The sequence below is a fragment of the Oryx dammah genome, unplaced genomic scaffold, assembly GCF_014754425.2.
Source record: "Oryx dammah isolate SB20612 unplaced genomic scaffold, SCBI_Odam_1.1 HiC_scaffold_24, whole genome shotgun sequence".
In the NCBI taxonomy this organism is placed as follows: Eukaryota; Metazoa; Chordata; class Mammalia; order Artiodactyla; family Bovidae; genus Oryx; species Oryx dammah.
Window position 1 is genome coordinate 82,884,017 of NW_024070208.1, and position 23,745 is coordinate 82,907,761.

At 52.4% G+C, this 23,745-nt stretch overlaps 1 protein-coding gene across 1 annotated transcript in view; it reads right to left on the bottom strand.

Annotated features, from left to right (window-relative positions):
- The window catches only part of IRS2 (insulin receptor substrate 2), a 34,778-nt gene that overhangs the window by 5,205 nt on the left and 5,828 nt on the right, over positions 1-23,745 (bottom strand). Inside the window, exon 3 of the mRNA XM_040267280.1 lies at positions 20,945-23,742. Coding sequence (XP_040123214.1) covers positions 20,945-23,742 — 2,798 coding nt within the window. The remainder of the gene's footprint in view (positions 1-20,944; positions 23,743-23,745) is intronic.

Below are 23,745 nucleotides of genomic sequence, written 5' to 3' on the forward strand. Positions count from 1 at the left end.
ACCCAGGGACACAGCCAGACGTGGGCACAGTGAGGAACAGGGCTCCCCGAGGCACTGAGCTGACAGCTGGGCAGCCCCAGGCTTCCAGGGAAAGGCAGGGGCAGGGGCGTGGCCCCGCACGCGGCCAGGGAGCCCCGAGGACACGCACACACACCGCACTCAGCCAGCACAGGGAGCGGGGTGTGCTCACGGCCTGTGGGGAGGGTGCGGGCAGGCTGAGGCCAGAGAGAGGACAGGTGTCAGCTCAGAGATGGGCGTCTGGGCGAGAGGTGTGCGGCGCATCACATGCGGATGCATCCGAGCGTGTAGACGTGTCCTGGACCGACACAGTGGCACCACGTGGACGCCAGCTGTCTCCCCCTGGAACACCTCGGGTCGGGGCAGGGAGCCTCCAGAGGCCCCCCGCCCCCGAAACGTCAGTCCAGGCCGCCCACGCCACCTGCCGCTGAAACCCCCAGGGTTCACCCCTGACTCACAGGGCGATCCTGCTACATGTGCTCCGGCAGGGTCCTGACCCAGGATGCTCAGGGTTCAAGTGCTCTGAGCAAGCAGCCTCTCTGCAGTCCGGCGAGCATCCAGAACCACTCTTGGTCCCGTCGCTTCATCCTGCATCCCAGGAAGCAGGGGCCAGAAGTAGGAGCTGGGACCTAGGACCAGAGTCCACTGTTTCCTTGTATTTATTTACTTTTGAAAGTGAGAGTGTTAGTCACTCAGTCGTGTTCGACTCTGCAATCCCATGGACTGCAGCCTGCCAGGCTTCTCTGCCCATGGGGACTTTTCCAGCAAGGATACTGGAGTGGGTTGCCTTTCCCTTCTCCAGGGGATCTTCCTGACCCAGGATCGAATGCAGGTCTCCCGCTCTGCAGGTGGATTCTTTACCATCTGAGCCACCAGGGAAGCTTAAAATCACTCCTCTCCCTGAAAATTAGCCTGGTTCAGCCAACTAGGAAAAAAAAAAAACAAACTTCTAGATCATCACCCCTCAACTTTATTAACAATGGATTCCAGCAAAACTGTATCTTATTATCTATGTTAATCCTACTACAAGGCAAAGAACAAACGATTAATTTTCTGATCTCTCCGCAGCGCCGATCTCTATGATGTGAGACGTTCTTTGCACTGAGGGGGTGCCGGGGTAACTTGAGGAACAAACGTGGCCAGGACCTCGTGCTGCCCGTGAATACCATCACCGAGCAACAAAGGCTAATTCTGACTCTGCTCCTGGAGGTAATGCGTCTAGAAACAGTGGAAAGTTACTGACGCACGTTGAACTGGTCGCATAATTACATGCTGTGCTGCTCTGCAGCTTAGACACTGCTGTGTAAAGAGACCCATTCACAGAAGCATTTATCGAGAGCTACTTGATTTAAAAAAAAAAAATTTCAGCAGAAAAACTGAAGCGGTTCCACACGGCACACCACACAGCCCAGCCACGCCCACCTTCTTTTCACTCTGTCATAGGTGACAAATGACATCCACGTGATGGATACAGTCCTTTGTCAGTTACTGTAACTCCCTGGGGACCAGGGCTAATTCTGCCCTTTCTCTTCCATTTAAAAGATCAACCAGAATGCAGATGAGCACAAGTGTTGTCAGCAAAGGCCCACCTCCAATTTGCTCTATTTTTTAGAGAAAGAAAGAAAGAAAAAGGAAACACATCACTGAAAAACTCTGTCCTTGAGATAAGCAGGGGAGCTGCCAAGCCTCAGAATAGGACATGTCACACCACCACCAAGCTGGCCTCCAAGATTCCAAACGCCACAGTGGAAAATGTGATGAGCGGTGGGTCGAGAAGGTTTCAGAAATAAATCGGGGAAATGTGCTCTGGCAAAAAAAAAAAAAAACTCAAACAGCATTCTGGTCCATGTTCTGACTCACGGCTTTTTAAAGTGATTTCTTATGATTATTTGGGTTTGGATGTAGACAAAGAGTCCCGTGTGGGGCTCGTGTAGGCCTCCCTGCCTGGGAGGGACCGGGGGCCTCCCAGGGCTTTGGCGAACAGCACTCATCAGACAGAAAGCAAACCCATGCAGCAGGTACACACGGTTTAGTATTTTCAGGCAGATCTGAATAAGGGGCAGTACAGACACTTGTTTGCATGACAAAAAGGAAACATTATACTTCTTAAAATAAACATTCATATTTCTAGTAGCAAACACGATTAAAAAAAGACCTAAACCCTCTGGTGAGCCCAAACATGTCCTACAGGTTCATTAAGACTTCTTATGTCAAACACAGAATCATGGGACAAAATAAACTTTTCAGTTACATGAGAAATTCCTAGAAAAGGCAACCTGATAATTCAGTATCTCCCCACTTTACTAAAAGCAAAAACACTCTTAGGATATACAAAAAAAAAAAAGTAAGGTTGGCTGTGATAACAAGCAAGCCAAGGATTCTAAGAAAAACGGTTACTTAAACTTTGCAAGTGGAAAAAAAAAAATAACTCACAAGGAAAATACGGAAGCACGGAGTCCCCAGGACAAACGGGTGCGGCCAGTGACTTGACCAACCCAACTTGTGGAAGACCTAGAACCTTCTGGAGGTGAGCTCATCACGGACAATTAAAATCATTTCATCCCAAATGCTTGTGATTAAAGACATTTCCTGGCATCAAGTTGCAACTTGATGTTAATGACAAGACAGGAGACAGGATGAGACACCCAAGTGCTCACAGAAGGCTGGGTTAATAAACGGCGTCTCTGCTCCTCCAGCTCGTGTTTAACCCTGCACACAAGACCTGAATCACTGGAGATGAGAGCAGTCAGCTGTCCTAGACTGTTGCGTGTGTGTGTGTGTGTTAGTCACTTCAGTAGTGTCCGACTCCTGGCGAGCCCAGGGACTGTAGCCCACCAGGCTCCTCTGTACACGGAATTCTCCAGGCAAGAACACTGGAGTCGGTTGCCATTCCCTTCTCCAGGGGATCTTCCTGACCCTGGGCTCAAACCCAGGTCTCCTGCATTGCAGGTGGATTCTTTACCAGCTGAGCCACCAGGGAAACCCAGACTGTTTGTTAATTCCACCCATGCCTTCCCAATTATCCACAGCAATTCTCATGAACTTTACAGTGAGTAGCCTGCACTGGCTTTATGTCTTAACACGTAAGTATTCATTCCTTTCCTGTTTGTTATTTGAAAGCCTGATGTGTGGATCCTATAAGCTACTCTTTTAAGGCAAGACTTTTCCATCATGACAGGATAAATTTTACTGATTCTGTTCCAACTCTGGTGGCTCAGATGGTAAAGAATACGCCTGCAATGAGGGAGACCTGGGTTTGATCCCTGGGTTGGGAAGATCCCTGGAGGAGGGCAGGGCAACCCACTCCAGTATTCTAGCCTGGAAAATCCCCATAAACCGAGGAGCCTGGCGGGCTACAGTCCATGTGATCACAAAGAGTGGGACATAACTGAGCAACTAAGCACTTGCTTCAACTCAAAAGACCCAAAAGGCAAAAGTGCCCCTAAAATGTCAGCGGGCCCTTCTCCCGCATGTGTGCGTGCTGAGTTGCTCAGTCATGTCTGACTCTTTGCGACCTCATGGACTGAAGCCCACCAGGCTCCTCTGTCTGTAGAATTCTCCGGGCAAGAATACTGGAGTGGGTTGCCATTTTCTCCTCCAGAGGATCTTCCCAACTCAGACCAAACCCATGTTTCCTGCATGGGCAGGTGGATTCTTTACTGCTGAGCCTCCTGGGAAGCCCAGACCCTTCTCTTATAAATTATGAAAAGTGAGGCCTTTTCTAGGTAAAACCAGATGAGGGAACCTCCGTGACTTGCCAGCCGCCTCAGGGCTAATCGGCAAGAAAGGATAATCCTTAACTTCTCCCAGAAGTTTCATCACTGCAGCGCTGGGGACGCCGCTACCCCTTTCTGCAAATAAAAGACGGGAGGGACTCGAGGAGGAGTGAGGAGGACTTCTTTTGGGTCCTGGAGTCTAAATCTTTACACGCGACCATCAGCTGTTTCTAAACTCCCCCAGGACACGGAGCCCTGCGGATGGTGGATCTCTGCTTGGCGCGCCTGGCACTCAGCGCGGGCCTGTTAGTCCTTCACGAAGCCCTGATGAGTTCAACGGAAACCAAAACCCACATGGTGGGTGTCAGTTCTCACAGGCAGACAAGTGGGATGAAAATCTTCTCAAGGACCACAAAAGCAACTGCGGGACTGTCCGAAGCCCGGGAGAAAGCAGCCCTTTGTCGCCTCACACGAGTGGCCTTCGGAGAGAGAGGCCAGCCCGGCCCTTGCCTGTGTCTGGAAATGGAGTTTTATTAGAATGTGGCCCCTGCCACTCACTCAGATGCAGCTGTTTTTCACTTTCAACGGTGGGGTTGAGGGAGGGGGACAGAGACCTTGACGCCCCGGAACACGAGGAGAAGAAAGGGTAAACCTGTGAGAGTTACAACGTATTTCCCTCTGCGTGTTACACCTCGAGACTCATGGATAGCCCCTTGGAAAATTATCTGCGAGCCTGCATGCTTTCGAGATCTGATCCCATCCACTTACAGCCTGCTATCCTGTTACAGACCCTCCTGAGAAGGAGGCAGCAAGTCATGAAGTCACTTATGAAGCCACCACGCTCTTCTGTAAGCGGTTTTCCTTACACGTCTATTTGATGTTTCATGAACAACATAGCAGGATCGGATAAATCGGATTATAACTAAATATATCCTACAGCACCGCTCTTTCAACTCGAAAAGAAGTTACCTACGTTAGACCTGCAACTCAAGGGTCTAAATCTCTTCTCTTTCTTGGGTCATTTGAAAATGCAACTATAAGTATTATGTGTCTGCTCCTGAAAACAATAAATGTTTTGGGGCCAAATGATAGAACATGCGTTAAAATTCCAACTATGCTATGAATGGTACAATTCTTTCCTTAGCTGTATATTTAGGTACACTATAAAAATGTTAATACCGTGTCTAGGGGATGTTCTCAAGCCTAAACACTATACTTTTCTCAGGAAGTGAAAACTTTATATATACGTATATGTATCTCAAACCTAACAGTTTCCCTATAAAGGGCTTTCCTGGTGGCTTGTCAGTAAAGTGTCTGCCTGCAATGCAGGAGACCCGGGTTCAATCCCTGACTGAGGAAGATCCCCTGGAGAAGGGCATGGCAACCCACTCCAGTATTCTTGCCTGGAGAATCCCACGGATAGAGGAGCCTGGCGGGCTACAGTCTGTGGGGTCGCAAGAGTTGGACATGACATAGTGACTAAACCTACCTACCTATAAAGTGAAAGGAATGTAGAATAACAATTTATTCAAAATATAACCATCCTCAAATATCCTGCTGTTACGTAACAGTTCACATGAACCGCTCTTTCCTTCGGGTATTTAAATATTTAAGAGTTTCTATTAGATCTTTTCTGTTTTACAGTTTGATTCATTTTGTTTTTATTATTGCAACGGAAATAAGCATTTTCCAGAAATCTGTAATTATGCCAAACACAACTCAAACCCCCTCTAAAATATCACTGAATCGGAAACATACTTATGAGTATAGTTAAAAAGATACACCTTCAGAAATCTGAAACTCTGTTTTTTCTACATAAGGATGATGCAAGAACTTGGAAATGTATTAAAAATAGGAGCCGTGAAAAACTTATCATTATATGGGGAAAAAAAGAAAGGATTTAAAGAAAAAAGGGGAGCATAGTCTGACCCACCGCCACCCCCAGCCAGAGACCTGAACCGTCTTCCAGCACTCAACACAGACCGCGGGGGCCTCAAAAGCCTCGGCGTCCAGACCGTGGGTCAACCTCCCCGACAACACACCCCTGACTGGGCGGCCAGCTCCCCTCCCTGGGGGAAGAATCCACCCGGCCTTCAGGCTGAGATCTAGGCTCTGCCTGCAGAGGGGAGGCCGTGGGTCCCCAGCCGGGCAGCCCCGCACTCCAGAGTCTCAGGGCACATCTGCCATCGGGGCCTTTGGTTCATTCAAACCTCTGCCCGTGCGTGACGTCACCAGCAACTGCAGCTTCAGGCAGCAAGTATACAGGCCATGAATGCACAAACACGCGGGCAAACAGCTCCCGGAAAAAAATGAATAAACTTGTTTTCACTGGAGAGGAGGAGAACAGAAGCAGAATTGTTTTTTGATAGGGTGGGGGGTGTGGTAAGTCCAGGCCGTTTGAAGCGAACGTTCTCGGACACGGCACAGAGCGCCTGGCTCGGACGCCTTCTGTACTCCCCGTGCACGGCCCGCGCGTCTGGGCAGAGGCCCTCACCAGGTGGGCCTCAGGGCCCAAGACCTTGGTTCCCTTGGGCTCACACACAGCCGTGCCCTCAATGCAGACGGACGTTTCAATTCCCTTGTGGCTGATGAGAGCCATTCACAGCCTGATCAAAGTACCCCTGATTGAGATTTCAGTAACAAAAAATGCAATGTCCAGAGTTCCAGGCCACCTTTATCAGCTTCATTTACTGGAAACAAACAAAAAAAAAAGTGGGGGGAAAGACAGCAGCTGATGGCCACGCCTTCCCAGGGAAGAGGGGCCGGGGGAACCCAGACCCCAGTCCCCCCTGACCTGTAGATGGTCGCCTGCTCCCCATCCAGCTTCGCCTGCAGACATCAGCTGCCTGGCCGGCCAGGTGAGGCTGCCGGATACCCACGTTCAGCCCACACCCGCAGCGTCTTTATATCTTTAGAACTGGAGCCTCGGCCGGGTGAACCTGCCGAGAGAACGGTGGAGCCTAGGCACAGCCTGACCTCGGCACAATTCCTCCTCAGCCCACTTGCTGGGAGGAACCCCATGCGGCCGGGCCCCTCGGGAGAGCCGTGGGAGCCTCGAGTTGGAACCCTGGGACCCCGGCCCCTCCTGGAGGGCCCAGGGCCGCCAGCTGTCAGACACGGAGCAGGGAGGTGCCTCCAGGTGGGAGAACCGCAGATGCGAGATGGAGGACACCCAGGCCTGTCCGGACGGCACTCAAAGGGGACCAGCTGGGAGGGCCTTGGGCACAAATCCGCTCCCCCGCCCTTCTCCCCTGGAGAGAAGGCAGAGGGCAGGAACTCAACACCCAGCCATGCCAAGACAGCTTCCCAAGCCGCTTACAGTTAAGAGAAAACGCGAGGAGGCGATCAACTCAGTGTAAAGACACTTCTTACAGTGAAAGGAAGTGCCGACTGACTGACAAGAACACACCCCTGGGCTCCAAAAGCTGGGCGGGCATTCTCCAGGACCCTGGAATGGAGGCGGCCCCCGCCCACCTCTTCAGGAACCGGAGCACGCAGAGGACCCTCCCCGCAGCAGAGCATCGCGCAGACGAGGACGCCCCGACCCAGGAGATCCCTTCTGCCTCGTCACACTTCACAGCTCCACGATTCTGTGACGCTCGCGCTACAAGAGTTAAGATAAGGTAACTTGTTTCCTCCATCGTCCGTAGAGGGCAGCTGGCCATTTCGCAATTTCTACTTGTATTGAACTGAGCGTGAATGGGGCAGGCGGCTTCACAGTGTCCTGAACCGTAACTGAAAGGAACAAGAGTAAACCTCACACGTCAGACGTCTTGGACGGCTCTGACGAGACGACGCGTGAGTCCAGTTATTTCCAAGTCTACACAAGCCGTCTGCCTGCAGGAGGGGGAGGCAGACGCCAAGAAACAGGCACAGCCCCGGCCACAGGGCCCCCACCGAGACCCCGGGCACTGGCCACAAAACTCCCGGCATGCGAACACGCAGCCTCCCGCCAGGACTCCTTACCCATCAGGTTCTCTAGACTAACTTTACGAACCAGAGACATCAAGAGACCCACGCGCGTAAGCATTTTCCTAAGATACACACTTGGTAGAGAAAACGGAATTTCATCCTTCCCGTCTGGGACAATGTCACGGCAGCCCCGAAGGAAAGAAATAACAACTAATACAGATGAAATGAATAATTAGGACGACATCATCGTTTTCTCTCGTTCAAATGGACGAAGTTCATTAAGACACTTCACCCAGGCCATCGCTTTCTTACGCATTTAAGAAAAATTAAGTAAAACTCAGCCTACATTCTAAAGACAGACTTAAACCCATGTTAAGTCCTTAAAAGTCAAGGAAGTTACAAATAACCACACATCAGTCTATGTATCAAGTGTGCGGTTTCCTCGAACACAGGCTGAAAGGAGGGGAGGGTCTTTCCCATGGGACTCACCAGCTTTTCTTGGGCTCTGACACCCTCAGCTCCAAAATCACCCCATCAGCCCTTTCCTATTGAGGTCCCATCCCCAAGAAAAACAGGGAATGCTGACTTATCTATCCCTTTAGTTTCCCAGTCAGCTGAGGAAGGAAACCCATCTGCTGCCGAGCCTGACCTGGGGCTCCTTACAGGACAGCATCCCTGGCGGACGGATGCCCTGGGGAGGGAGGGAGGAACTGACCCAGTTTTTCAAAGGAAGGTCCTGGGGTGCCCAGAGGACATGGAGCCCCAGGCAGCCTGAGCCGCCCAGAGCATCGCCCCGCACAGCCCGGCAGAGGCTCCCCCAGGCCCGCCAAGCACTGAGCCCCTTCCCCCTCGGGTGGTCCCTTTAAAAAGCAAGAACAGGGACTCGTCCTCCTTGGAGGGCCTGAGGATGAAATACCAACTAAACGCGTGTTACAAATCATAAGGTGCTTTCCAGATACAGATGTATCCGTGTAGCGGGGTTCGCAGTTCTGGGGCTGAACACGGGTGCCCTGACACCACTGTTCCCCCTGCGACAATGTCCCCCTTGGCCCTCCCCACCCCAGTGACACCTCAGCGGCCTCCTTCCCCCGGAGAACTCTGGGGTCTCTCCACGTGTGATGCACTATCTTTGAGAAAGAAAGTCCAGAGGAGACACAGACCATGCTCAGTGGGAGAAAAAAGATGCTACGGGGAAATGATACGAAAAGCTTTTAAACGCTTTACGTGCGGCTCCAAAGCAACTACGTTTCCTGCCTGTGCTGTTTAGCAGCAACACACTCTTTCCACCAGGCTCCACACGCCAGGGGCGGTTGTTCACTCGTTCTCAGCAGCCTCCGCTCTCCCCCTGCTCCCTCCCGGTCAGCCACACGGGCCTCCTTCTGGTCCTGGGGCACACCAGCGACTTTCCGCCGCCGCGGGGCCTTTGCCCCCCGAGTCACTGCCTCTGCCCACAGGGACTCTCCGCATAGATATCCCCAGACCTCGCCTCCCGTTCACGCTCTGGCCCCTCTCCCTCGTTTGAGTTTCTGGAACACTTGTTATCACCTATATTACTTGACGCTCTGAACACACGTCAGTATTAGATTTATTTCCTCAGTTTTAAAGGTAGGCTTGAAGATTCGGTACCTTTGGCTTTGGTGGGGGGGGTGGGGGCTGCTTTTTCTTCGTTCGTTTTTCCACTTGGGAGTCACACCTCTTTCATCCCAGCTTGCACTCTGGTCTTTTTCAAATGGGTGAGAGAGTTTTGAAGTGCACAGCATGTCACAGTCTGCATCTCTGCTCCCAAGTGGCACCAGTAATAAAGAACCTGGTTGCCAAGGGGGGAGACGTAAGAGACGTGGGTTCGACCCCTGGGTCGGGAAGACCTCCTGGAGGAGGAAATGGCAACCCACTCAGTACTCCTGCCTGGAGAATCCCGTGGACAGAGGGGCCTGGTGGGTGACTGTCGATGGGGTCACAGAGAGCTGGGGACACGACCGAATCAACTTAGCGAGTGCATGGCGAGCTGGCTGAGTCTGAATCTGAAAGTAGGAGGACCCTCCCCAGCCCCCGTCTCTTCTGCTCCCAAGCCCACCTTTCCCTCTTCCCAGAAGCCCCTGAAAGGAAGCTCCTGTCATTTGTTTGCTTGCTTTTTTGAGGGAAGAAAAAAAAGATAACACACTTTTTTTAAAAGGCTCAAGTCAGGGTGTGCCAAGCAGTTTCAGGAGTGGCCTAAAGAAAACAGAATTTGCCTTAGAAACTGTCCAGACGTCTAAAAGCTAAGCAAGGTTGAAGCCTGACCTATAAATAGAATTGTGATTATGTGAAATGTTCACGGATCGTTTATGAGAAAAATATTAACTGAAATCAAAACGCTGACTCCTCACGGACAGCCAGCAGCCCTGAACACACCGCACACTCACGTTCGTGGCTCCGAGAGGCAGGGACAGGTGACCAGGGTGGGCGTGGGTCCAGCCGCCCCTCGCACGGACCGCAGGGGAGTGTCTCTCTCCAGCAGGAGTCATGGGCGAGCAGAGGAGACTCAGAAAGCAGGGGAAGGGGTCCCAGGACCTAGCGAAGTTTCTGGGGCTGGAGAGCAAAGATAAGATGCGTGGAGTCGTGAGGTGAGACGGCCTAGAGCTGAGGGGCTGGGACCGCAGCAGATCAAACCTGGGGGTTCTCAGAGAAGAAAACTGGCGTGGAAATTCTACTTCCTTGGATGGACCCCAAGCGAGTGTGTGGGGCGGAGCAGGGGTGGGTGGGGCACTCTAAGTTGTGGTCCCACCAGGATTTTCCAGCAAAGGGCACCTGCAGACCCAGCAGTGATGGTCCATCCTGCGTCTCTGGCCGAGAACGGCTCAAGCAGGAGTGCAAAGATGAGCTCTGAGCATCCCAGCTGAGTGGCAAAGATGCATGCTCGTCACCCAGAATCATCCTACGGGCTGAATGAAATGCTCCACGCCGGGGAAACGTGGGTATTTTACTAGGGTGCATATCTCATTTCATAAACCAGCACGACCCACAGGCTAAACTGCTTCTAGCAAGAAGAAAGAGCTAAAGCGGCATTAAGTTCTGTCCCTGAGTCTGCGTCTTGACAGCTTTGATACGATCCTCAACACCGGAACATCTATCGACTTGGAAGCTACATGAACTTTCGCCTTGGAAAGAAAATGCTCATTTCAAACAGCTGTCAAACTAAATGAGATCGAAAGAATGTTTCAAAATCCATGAATGCTATTTATAGGACTGTGTCGATATTTCCTATTGAATATATTCACATCATTCACTATTAAAGTTTTTTGTTGTTGTTGTTTAATAAACCAGTTAAGGTGGGTTTTCTGAAACTGACTGAGCTAAACATCCACCCGTTTCATAATATTCGAAAGAAAGAAGAAACAGATACTGCAGTTTTGCTACTAAGATATTTTGTGAAAATCCATCTAAATATTTTCAACTGAACTGTACATTTATTAACAGTTTAACTGGTGAAGTAAGAAGAGTTCTTTGTAGTAGTTTCGCCAAGCCTATTTGATAGAAATATTTGATTAGATATTTGTTTTTTAAATTTGGTTATGAGTATAACTGAGCTTATGAGTTAAAGGGCGTATGAGCAGTTTATGGCTCTGCTTTCCATTTCACTTGCATAGCATGGCAAGTGTTATTTCAGGTCTCTTTCACGCTGGAAAACAACTTTAAAAAACATATAAGAGGCTTCCCTGGTGGCTCAGACGGTAAAAGCATCTGCCTGCAATGCGGAAACCAGGGTTCAATCCCTGGGTTGGGAAGATCCCCTGGAGAAGGCAATGGCAACCCACTCCAGTATTCTTGCCTGGAAAAAACCATGGACAGAGGAGCCTGGCGGGCTACAGTCCATGGGGTCCCAAAGAGTTCGACATGACTGAGTGACTTCATTTCACTTCATGTAAGAATAGAACAGTAGCATGGCACCACCACAGATCACATTAACAATTTATCTTTGAAAAAACGCAGGCAGGCTGTGGGGTAAGAAACGGACCCCGTTCCCCTTCTAAGGAGTTCCCGTCGTCTTAGCAGCTCAGGGGTCCAAACAAAGTCAACCTGCACCTCAGCCTCTAACCCACTCCCTGCTCAATCCTGCCCATTGCCTGGAGTTTCTAGAACACCACCTGCATAGTCTTTAACTTTAGGGAGAGCATCCTGGCCTAATTTCAAAACTTCTCCCCACCATCCATCCATCCACCCCTCCACCGAAGGCTCCGGAAGCCCTACGCCAGGGAAGCAGCAGGGACCGAGTGGGACCTCTGCGGGGCCTGGCAGGCCAGGGAACGGCCGTGTCCCTCCCAGGGCAGGTCAGGGCTTCTCCACGGTGGGACATGGCCACCGAGCTCAGCCTCCATGTTCAGTGGCTTTCCAGCACCAGCACCCAGCCAGGCAGCCAGCGCTTCGTCCCAGGTCCTTGCAGGAGGACATTTTCAGGGGAGGCGTCAGACCTCCTCCAGGGAGATGCTGCGGCTTTAACCTGCATCCCATCCGCTTTCCACCTAACTGGGGAAGTGCTCCCCAGAGCCAACGCCCCAAGACAGGGCCCCTGAACTCGGCTTCCGTCTGATCCCAAGGGGCAGTTTCATCACTCCATTCACTCCTGGCCTGTTTACCCCGTGCCGGCCACAGCGGCGCTGCGGGCATCGCTGGTGCACACACTCCTGATGGCAGGCATCTGACCCCCAGGCTGCATCTGCCAGGAAGGAAGTGGTCTCTGCTCGGATGCTGGTGAGACTGACAGCTCATGTAAACACAGCCCTGGACCACTCCCCAGGGCACGAGGCGGAAGAGCCCCGACTACCCTTTCTTCCGAGCGTGGAGAGCTGCTGTGGGCACCGTTACACGTTTACATCTTCCTTTCTGCCGTTTGAAGGGGGCTCCGAGACACCCCTCAGGAAGGCAGTGCCTTCTGAAAATTCATGTCTCACCCTGTAACAATGAAGGTAAGTAAATACATTTTTTTCTGAAAAAAAAAAAAGAAAAGAAAAAGATCTCAAAAACAACAAGGGCACCGGTGAAATGATCCCTTCTGGAGAAGATCACCCCTTAGCCCCACTAAGGAGTTACTTACGGGTCCTCAGGCAAATTCTAAAATTGTTCGTTTTCGGACAGACTCATCATCCAAGAGAGTGATGACTCATTTCTTAGGAAACTGCTAATGGACTTATCCGTAATGAGGAGTAAATGATATTTCACTTACAAAAGGAATGCATCTCAAGGACCCCTCACGGAATGACGGAGACCCCAGACCCACTAATGCTGGCTCAGTGGACCAAGGTGACCCACCGACAAAGAATAAGAACCTACACTTCCCCAGATCGTAGAGGTCTTTTGATCTGAATTACCCCCAAGAAGGTTCTTTCTTCCTTCTCTCTTTTCTCTTACAAGGAAGCACATGAGTTTGACTGACCGCCGAGCCCTTGCCCTCTGCACCCCCAGGAGACACTGCCCACATGGGTGTTGGGCCATCACCCTGATTCCAGGCTGCTTCCTCATCTAAGTGTTTCTGCTTTCTCTGCTTCAGTCCATCATCACACCTCGTAGCGCATGCACAAAGCAATTTCCTGAGAGGCTCCAAAACAAAAAAGACTAGTAGAAAGCACTTCTACAGACACTACATCATTCCAGAGGGGGCAGGCCATGTCAGAGAGCAAGGTCTTCATCACCACACAGAGGCCCGCAGAGACACAGAACATCCCATTCCTTCCTGAGAATGTTTACAAACATCTCTACCAACTAATTAAATCAGTGACCTTGCAGAAGACGCCCGCCTCCCCCGCCTCTGTTTTCACAACCTTCAAATGAGTTTCATCAGACCTGAGGGTTCTCCACCCCTTTTCCTCAAAACGACCTTGGATCTTTTTTTTTTTTTTTTTCCCTGATTGTCACCACACTGTGTGGAGAGAGTTCTCAAGCATTTGCAAGGGGGAGGTATCTTATCAGGTATAATATACAGTTTGTTTCATGAAAACAAAGATAGCTGAGGAATATAAGTGTCCACTCTGCAGGTCACTGGGAGTCCAGGAAGGCAGCCTGGGATCCCCAGAACAGAGGACCAACCAACAATCTGATTCTCTGAAATCCACCAACACCACCAGAGCCTTGAAAATAATACTGAATCCTGAGCTCTTCAACCTAGCAGGTGTGGAAACCAGTTTAAAAAATAAGGGAGCTTTCTGAAACTAACACAGCATTATCAGTCAATTACAGACCAACAAAAGTGTAAAAAAAAAAATTAATACATTAAAAAAAATGAGGGTGCTTTCCTTTACCATCCAGTCTTCCTGCCTAGCTGTCCCCATCTTACTCTGAATGAATAATGTGTGGAAGCAAAGACAGGGAGATTTAGTAAGCAGCACCAAGTAAACAACAACCCAGCTGTCAACTTGAAAGCTGCCTGAGGCGAGTCTACAGAAAATCCCAAGATCACCACGGCACATGAACTTCCCAAGCAGTGTGTAGGGCCTGCAGAAGACGGGGTACACTGGCTGGGAGTCAGGTGGTAAGACGGCATCTTTGTGAGGTTCAACCCACCACTGCCCTTCCTGGCTCAGGGATTCTGAGACAGGTTGCTGGGACTCTCTGGGCTGCAGGCTCCTTAGTCCAAAAACGGGGACCCAGGCAGCTCTCCTCTGAGGTAGGGCTTTTGGAGTATCACGTGAGACTCTAGGTATCAAAACCTCTGAATACTATAAAGTGATAAAAAGCCTACTCTTTGAATTTTAAACACTTCTTTTGGCTGAAAGGGGCGAGAGAGAGGGACCTGCAATTATCTTTCAGCACTGACCAGGGTAACGGCTGCACTTTCCTCATCTCAGCTTCCAGCCGCAGTCTTTCAGCCTCCTTCACTGCTCTTCACGTTTGGGGGATTACTAGTCACACTTATAATTTAGAGGCAAAGAAATGGGCAGATGTAAGCATGGACTTTTGAATTTGCAAAAGCGCCAAGTCCCGTTTACAAATATTAAACATTATGCATTGACTCTATGTAAAAACATGAGTCTTTATTAGATATACACATGGATTTTAAGGTAATTATTAAAATCACTAATATAATGAACTGTATATAGTACCTATTTTTTTTTCACATAGAAAGAACTGGAATTTAACACTGTACTGTAGTGATTCACCCAAGTGTCTGCACCAATACCTAATGGGCAGACTAAAGTCACAGTCCACACTGTAGGTATGCTTGAGGTATAGAGCTTTAGCATGATTAGAGAACATTACTATTCAGCACTGGACCTTGAATTATGAAAAAACATCCACATCAAGGCTCTTGGAGCACAACTGGATGAAAAATTATGAAGCTAAACACACATACACACACACACGTCACCCCCAAATAATTGTTATGGAAAGTCTGGTACTCTTCAATTAAAACTGATACTGAAAAGCCCAGTGTTTACCAAATGCTATGAAGGTAATCATTTTTTAATGTATGTTGTAGGCCACCATATTTGACCAAATATTCCAAATTAAGTACCATAAGCAAAGAATATTTTCTAAGTCCTGTCTGTGGGCATAAACATCACACCTGGCATGAGAGCACAGGGCCTCGTTTAGAGACACCTTTGCCTGATCAACTTTTAAAAAAGTCTCCGGACAGGTAAAAGTCACTTGATACACACTTAACATTTCCTAATCTGACAGAAAAGAAATCAGAACCGCTGACTCAACTGTTACAACACTTGTAAACATGCAGCCTACAAATTTTAACCCAATTACATTTCAGCCGAATTCAATGAATTCCATTCTGATGCAATGAATTCAATTAAATGAGACCCCTACCCCCACCCCACCCTGCAAGCACACAAAGCGAACGCTCGTTTCCAACAGGGGCTCCAGCTCTCCCTGTCCACACTTTCTTCTCTGCTCTTTAATTCCATGCACAGTTAATGCAAGTCTGTGCCAGCCAGCCAGAAAGACATGGAAGAGTCAGGAGCAATTACCAGCCTCAGCATTTCCTCCATCTTGACTGATGACTTCACCAGTTCTCTCCAGAAACAAATGTACAAATCTATTGTAGACGAGCTCTGTCTACAATATTCAACCTTGAGTGATTCAGAATAATCGCTGCCATCTTGAAGAACGCATCCAAACTGATGAACTTAACATAGAAAGAATCTTTGCACTGAAATGTGAAGAGTGCTGTTCTCAGGAAACCTACAACGTGATCGGTAACAGGCTTATAACCACTGATTTTGCAGGTTCAGAAAATTGTTCAGCGGATGAAAAATGCCAGCATTAAAAGCCTTCCCCAACTTGTATGGGAAAACATTCTACTCGTCTCGTGTCTGCAGCAGCTAAAGTCTACAGAAACTCAGCTGTTACAGGGGCCCTGGTGAAGACCCAGCTGTTGGGGCAGGACACCATGGTCTCCTTCCCGCTCAGTTTTTCCCCTACTCTGTACACTTGGCAAAGCAGATGAAAGAGTCAAGGTACGTTTTCCCTTAAGCTTCTAAGGTGAAATGGGAACACTTGATTCTACCAAAAAAAAAAAAAAAACAAAAAACCCCTCTCCACCTGCCAAATCTGATACCTAAAGTTAACTGGCTCTCAGAACTCCGCTGCTACAGAAAACGCATTAGTGGGAATTTTAACAGAAAAGCCATTATCCCCGTGCTGGTCCTAAAACTTTTGCAAGTTCTTCTCAGAAAGAGACTCATTTTAATACTAAGGTCTAAAGAAAATAAAGTATTAATTATCTATTAAAAATCCTTTTCAGGAGGGTGACGGGCCCATGGAAGAATGAAAGGATCAAACCCTGGAGGCTTTCCTGACCAGCTGGGACAACCAGACCAAAACCAGTGCAGGTGTGACCGCACTCACGGAGTCAACCCCGCGAAGCCAAGTCCCCATCCAACAGTGATGACTCAGCAGCTAAAAGTCTCAGGGATCCATCTTTCTCTTGCTGCTCCCCAGATGAAGGGCCAAAACTGTCAGTACGAGAAATCTACATTCCAGTTACTTATTTTCATCTTGCCAATTATTTCTTAACATATGGCCACATCATAAAAGGTCATCAGAAAGTGCGGTCCTGATAGAGTTTCAGGATTAGAATGCTATTTTCCTTTGCTGTTACTCTACTACGTAATTTAAAACACTACTATGTGACAATTGATAATTATCTATGGGAAAAAACAAAACAAAACACTCCAGTGAAACCGAGTCGGGAGAAAACAAAGGCTCTCAGAGACAGAAGAGGCCTGCACTTCTCAGGAAGGCACTGGCTCCACGTTCAGACAACTATGAGGATTGGGGGTTTTGTTCTTAATTTAAGAACACACATCGACAGAAGTGTCTCTCCTGCACATACTCGCGGTTTCAAGGTAATAAGTATCAACAGCATCGCGGGATTTATTGGCATTCTTCTTTAGAGGAGCCGAAGCTCCCTGGATGTGGACAAGCTCCCGGACAGAGAAAGTGAGATAGAGGGGACTCGTCTCGTACGTGACTCACCGAGATCAGCAACTAGAAACCTGGTTTCCTGATTCCTGGGTTGGTGTTCACACACCCTGCCTCCTTTTCCGAAGTACTATTTTGGTAAAGGTTTCCCTTTCAATAAGGGAACTAGAACAAGTCACGTGACTTTCATTCAGGAAAGCCTGTGTGTATCAGCACCTTAGTTGCCTGCTCCTGGGAGCAGGGTGGGAGCCGGGCACACGATTGGCTTATTACGATAAGAGCCGGCCAACCAAAGCGGAAAAGCAAGCACCACAGAGAAAATAAAGTATGTGTGGTTTGTCAAGCCATCTCCTTGGAGTTCTAAAAATATTCAGGTCCCCTGCTTGAAGACTTCAACAGACAACACTTTTAAACATAAATGGTGATGGTGTTGCTCTCTTATCCCACGATTCTTTCTGTGGGATGTGAATAAATAGTCCTTTTATCAAACAAATTTAAATACAGATGCTTTCAGGGTAATTCTTATCTAATCCGCCTTGTACATACACACACACCAATTTTAGAACAAAAACCTCACCAAAGAGGAATACTAAAATAGCATAGTTTACAGTATAGGACAATCTATAATCCTAACAACCAAACATACAAAGTTAATTTTTAAAAGCGGCTTGAATGCTCAGTAAATTCAGCAGGAGCATGTCTGCTCCCAAACAACACGGTAAAGATGGCTTAGACTTTTCCACAGACACAGCCACAAAACACAGAACAAGCACCTTCTCCCTGCTCCCAAGTGAGAGGCATAATTTAGAGTTAAATTTTCAACTCTTCTGGACGACCTACAAAAACATAAACACATGTCTGGGTGTCGGCACGACCGAGCGACTGAACTGAACTGAACTTTTTAATTGGCTCCAGCACTGAAACTCCGCCCCCAGCCCCAATTCTACTGCACCCAACCAACCAGCAAGCCCGCTGCTGGAACCCTAACTCTTTGTCACCGCTTATCCAAACGCCAAACACTACCCAAGCGACCCGAATAATGCCAACTCCGTGGAGCTCATGGAGTTTTTCCACGCATCGCCCGAGGAGCTGGGTGTGGAAACACAGCCCCTTCTGAGGGTCAGGGCATGCACCCAATGACTCAGGAAGCTCACTTTCCGTTTTACCTTCAAAGAAATGCTTTGCAAGTCTTCCCTCCATAAATCATGTTCTCAAAAAACACTTATCTCCTGTGAACTTTTTATTTATGAGCACCACAAACCAATGTCTCTGCGCAAACAAGAGTTAAATAAAGGTGGTTCAAGGCTTCCCGACAGTCCCTTCCTGGCTCCACAGAACACAATTAAGCTTCCCTCCCCCCCCCCCACCTCGTTAATTAAAATGAGACCCTCCTCTTTCCTCCGCCGCTGTTCTCTGTGCTCAAATTAGGCTACTAGAAATCCATTTAGCGTGTAGGCCTTTTTGAAAGAAAGGAGAAAAACAAAATGGTTTGGACACAATGGATCAATTGTAGTTATCTATTTTGTTTAAAAATAGTCTTTTTCCGTTCTTAAGAGGGTGTTTACCTTAACACCCACAGAGACTTTGGACAAACAGCAATCCAAAGTGATTTCAGTGACCACAGAACTTACACACTGTTTTGATTTCAGAGCCCTGAATCCTATAGGTTGAGAAGAATGTTATACTGGTGGGAAATCGGGAACAAAACAAGGCAGACCAGGCCTCTCACTAAACTTATCTCTTGCAGTTTAAAATTTTCCCTCATCCGAGAAGGGCATTATATCAGCCGTGAATCATGTTTCTGAATGTATCTACTTTATCCGAAAGGCCTTGGATTCTTTCAGGCCTGGAGGCACACACCCCGGCTCACTGTTCCGCTTGCTGCAAGAACCGCCTCCCAGGGCCCTCCTCAATCCAGTCCGGGTTTTTGCTGCCTGCGCCACCAGAGGCTGTGAAAGGTGGCGTGTTCTCAGGCTGTTTTTTCTGATGAGAATCAGATTTCAGCAAGATGTACTTCGGTGTTCACTATGGTCTGTACCCCTTCCTGTGCGCGCGGATTTTCCCCCCAGTCAAGTCTACTTAGGCTGCTGTGTTTATCTGGCCTGTGTCTTGGATGGCACCTAATAATCCTTCAACTACCAGACACGCCAGCAATTTTTCAGACGCACCTGTAGGGCTTAAGTGCCTCCAAGAAAAGCGACCTTCAGCTGAGCGTCACCATTTACGGGGCACATCCTGACGGCTACCAACTGGCGTCATTAAATGCCAAAGGGTCGTGTCCCTGAGAGGTCACTGTGCCTCTTTTCATCTTGTAGTCCATGATTTTAGAAAAAAAGAGCAAGTCGCTTTTCCTCTATTGTATAAGAATAACAGGGTATCCACCCTACAGCTATAACTTTTTTTTTCTTCTTTAAATTTATTTTTATTGGGAGGATAATGGGTTTACAATATTGCATTGGTATCTGCCATACATCAACATGAATTGGCCACGGGTGTACATATGTCCCCACCCTCTTGAACCCAGCTGTAACTTTAAATCCCATGGATGTGAGGAAAGACATGCTGAATTTACCCCGCATCAGATGCGTCTGTTTGCTTTCAGAACACAAGGTGTACCGATCCCCAAGCTGCGTCCGTCATCACCCTGTAACCCCGGCAGACTGCTGACCTCAGGCCAGCATCTGAGCACCGTTCACTACTCTGTCCTCTGTGGTTCCCACAGCGCCTCTATCTTCCTGCATGGAAGCAGCTATAAAATTAAGAAACTCTTTGAGCCCACCCTCCTCTCCTCCCCCTGGTCATTCAGGGTCTGAGACAACCAGGTCAAGGCAAGCACACCTCTGTCCTTGCCGATCTGTGAGGAGACAGGGAGGGACGGCACTGGGCAGCCCCGGTGACTGCTCCTGAAAAGACCCACGTGGTCATCTTTCACTGTCTTCTCTGAGGCCCAGATTCTCATCGCCTGGGCAACCGGGAAAATGCTGGCGCCTGGGCTCCGCCCACTGGCTGCTTTCCTTGACTTCGGCTGACCCCACAGGTCATTTCTCAGACCTGCTCCAGCAGTCTAACTGGGGCAAGTGCCCCCAACTCCACCCCCAGCCAGGGCGCCCCCACCAGCAGCACCAGCGCAGCAGGGGAGCTTCTTAGGAAGGCACACGGCGAGCCACATCCCAGACCCACCGCATGGGGCCACCCAGCCCGGCCAGCCGCGCCTCAGGCTCTCCAGGCGACTCCCAGGTGGGCTCAAGCTCCAGAGAGGGTTTAAGCAGCGTTACCCTTTCAGCCCCCTAGAGAACGGGCACACCTCTGATGGAAAAGCTCCTACGGTCCCCATATAAACTTGAAATGGCTCAGGGTTCCCTGCAACCGCCAGCCAAAATGGATGCTAGTTTCCTAAACAACTTTGGGGCCTGTTTTTATAAACTTTGAGGCTCAGCAAAAATCAGCCCATCCAGGCTCCAGGAAAACAAAGAGAAAGGTGACGTCTGCGGGCCTGGGAGCCGCCAGCGGCCTGTCCCTCCAAGCGGAAGTTTCCCACCTCACAGATGGGAGGACCCCCCTGGGCCACGTCCCGGGGGGAGTAGCTGACCTGCCCCCCCCCCAGCCCCGCCCCGCGCCCCTCTGCCAAGTGTTCACAGACGGGAAGAGGAGGGGGGCTCTGGAGCCAAAGAAAAGCAGATCTGCCTCCCTGGTCGGAAGACCCACTGTTTAACTCAAAGACGACTTGAGCGCTCTGGCGAGATCTCTGGGTAAAGACAGCACTGGGCCAAAGGCAAAACAAAGCGAGAGCCCTGCGCCGGGACGCGGGCACTGGGGTCAGGGTGCCCCCGAAGGGCAGTGGCTTCTGGCCGCCCCGCCTGCCCGCCCCCCTCCCGGCCCCGGGCCCTCACCTTTCACCACCGTGGCCTCTTTCAGGTGGTGCGTCAGGAAGTCGATGCTGGCGTAGGCGTTGGCCGCCGGCAGGGCGCCAGGGCCCGGCCCTCCGCACACCGCGGCAGGGCTGCCGGCGCCCACGGCGCTGATGAGACCCCCGAGGCTCCGGGTGCGGCCCCAGGCGCTCCGGTCGCCCGTCTGCGCGTGCGGGTGCTGCTGCAGGGGCGGCGACAGCCCCGGCTCGTCCCTCACGTCGATGGCGATGTAGTTGAGGCCGTTCTGGAAGCCGGTGGAGGTCTCCCGGCGCATCGGCGAGCTGGTGCCCCCGGGACAGCCGACCAGGCCACCGCCGGGCTGAGCCGGCGTCCAAGCCCGCGCCTGCTGAGGCGTCGGCGGGGGCAACTGGCGGGGCGACGACGGGGGCTCGTCGCACCCACCCAGGATGCCGCTGCCGCCCCCGCCGCCGCCTCCTTCGCTGCCTTTCCTGAGAGAGACGTTCTCCACCGAAGCCGAGTTGTGCCGCTTGGGGGTGTGCGCGAAGGACGGGGACACGGGGGTCACAGTGGTGGTCGAGGAGAAGGTCTCGGAGCTGTGGCGGCGGCGGCCCCCCTGCGGGTCCGCGCGGATGACCTTGGCCCCCCGGTGCGGGTCTGGAGGCTGGCCGGCCTGCAGGAAGGCCTCGACTCCCGACAGCTGATCCATGAGGCTCAGCCTCTTGAGGCCTGACACGGGGCTGCTCACGCGGGCACCGTCGGGCTTCGGGGGCGCTGCGATCGGTTGTGGCGGGGTGGCGGCCACACCGAAGGCCATCTCGGTGTAGTCACCGTTGTCCCCCGTGTCCGAGGACGAAGAGGAGGCCGCGCCCGGGCCCTTGGAGGCGGGAGCTGCAGGCAGGCGGTACAGCTCGCCTGGCGGCGGCGGCGGCTGCAGGGCCGAGGAGGGGGCGGCCGGGCGCGGGGGCAGCGGCGGGTACACGGAGGCCTCGGGGGACAACAGGGCGTCCAAGGAGCCTACGTGGTCCCGGCCCTGGGCGCCCGGCTGCGGCGACTTAGGCGAGCTGAAATCGAGGTTCATGTAGTCGGAGAGCGGGGAGCGCTGCCGGCTGTCCCCGCTCGTGCCCGGGGTGCCGGAGCCCAGGGACGAGGCCGGGCTGCTGGCGGACAACAGCGAGGACGACGAGGCGGCCGAGGCCAGGAGTGGGGGCGCGGGCGGCGACAGGCGCGCACCGGCCTCCCCGAAGTCGATGTTGATGTACTCGCCTGGACTCCTGGGCTCGGGGGGCAGCGGGTACTCATGCATGCGGGGCAGGGCCGGCAGCCCCTCCAGGGACAGGCGCGTGGGCCTCACTGCCCGGCAGCGCTGGGCCAGGAAGCCGTCGGGGCGGCTGCCTCCGCCACCGCCGGGCCTCCCGGTAGAAGGCACGGCGGGATGAGGTGGCTGGGGGTGGCCGCTGCCGGCCGCCGCGGCCGGGAAGGCACTGGCCGGCTGCGCGGGGCCGGGGGCCGGTTCCTGCTGCTCCTCCTCCAGGACCCGGCCCACAGGCGAGCTCATGAGCACGTACTGGTCGCTGTCGCCGTGGCAGGCGTGGGGGGCCTTGTAGGAGCGGGGCAGAGAGCTGTAGCAGTAGCCGGGCATGCCCCGCAGCGTCTCCCCCGCGGCCGAGAAGAAGTCGGGCGGGGTGCCCGTGGTGCCCGCGTCGCTGGGGGACATGTTGAGGTAGTCCCCGTTGGGCAGCAGCTTGCCGTCAGCGCTCTCCACGGACAGCTTGGAACCGCACCACATGCGCATATACCCGCTGTCCTCGGGGGAGCTCTCAGCCGGGGAGCCGGTCTTGTAGCCGCCCGCAGTGCCCGGGAAGGCCCTGCCGGCCGCCGACGCGGGCGTGGGCACCGCGGCCCCCGCAGGGGGCAAGGCGGCGGGTGCAGGGCGCGGCTGCAGGATCTGCTTCGGGGCTGACACGCTGGTGGGGCTCATGGGCACGTAGTCGTCGCTCTTGCAGCTCCCGCTGCCCGTCCCAAGGAGGGCCACGCCGGGGGTCATGGGCACGTAGCCGTCGTCCGTGCCCAGGTTACTGCTGGAGCTGCGGTGCGAGCCGATCTCGATGTCGCCGTAGTCCTCAGGGTACGGGTGGTAAGCCACTTTGGGAGAAGACGCGGGGCAGGATGGGCACAGGCGTCCGGAGCTGCCTGAGAAGGTGGCCCGCATCAAGGTGTACTCGTCCAGGGACGCGGAGGACGGCTGGGGCGTGGGCCGCTGCCGGGCAGGCGTGGTCAGCGAGTAAGTCCGCTTTCTCAGACCTCGGTCCAAGTCCGGGGCGCCGTCCCCGGAGACCCTGCGGTAGGCGCGGCCGCCGCAGTGGCTCAGCGGCCGCTCCATGGTCATGTAGCCGTACAGCTCGCCCGCGCTGCCGTCCCGCGCCGGGGGCGTCTCAGCGATGGACTCGGGCGTGTTGCTCCGGTGGCCGCAGTAGACCCTCAGGTCCCCGGGGCTAGAACCATACTCGTCCAAGGACATGAAGCCGGGGTCGCTGGGGGAACCCGAGGCCGAGGCGCTGCCGCTGGAGGGGCGCTGGGGGTGCAGGGGGTGCTGCAGGTGCGGGTGCGGGCCGGGAGGCGGCGGGTAGGAGCCCGAGCCGTGCCCGCTGCTGGACGACAGGCTGCCGGGGCTGGTGGCCGCCGGGGGCGAGTGCGCCACAGGCATGGACATGGAGCGGCTGTGCTGCAGGCCGCCCCCTGCCGGCGCCAGCGCCGCCTTGCCCGCGCGGCCGCCGCTCAGCGTGTGCGAGCGGCTCAGGGGCGCGCGCACCGGGCCCGGGCTC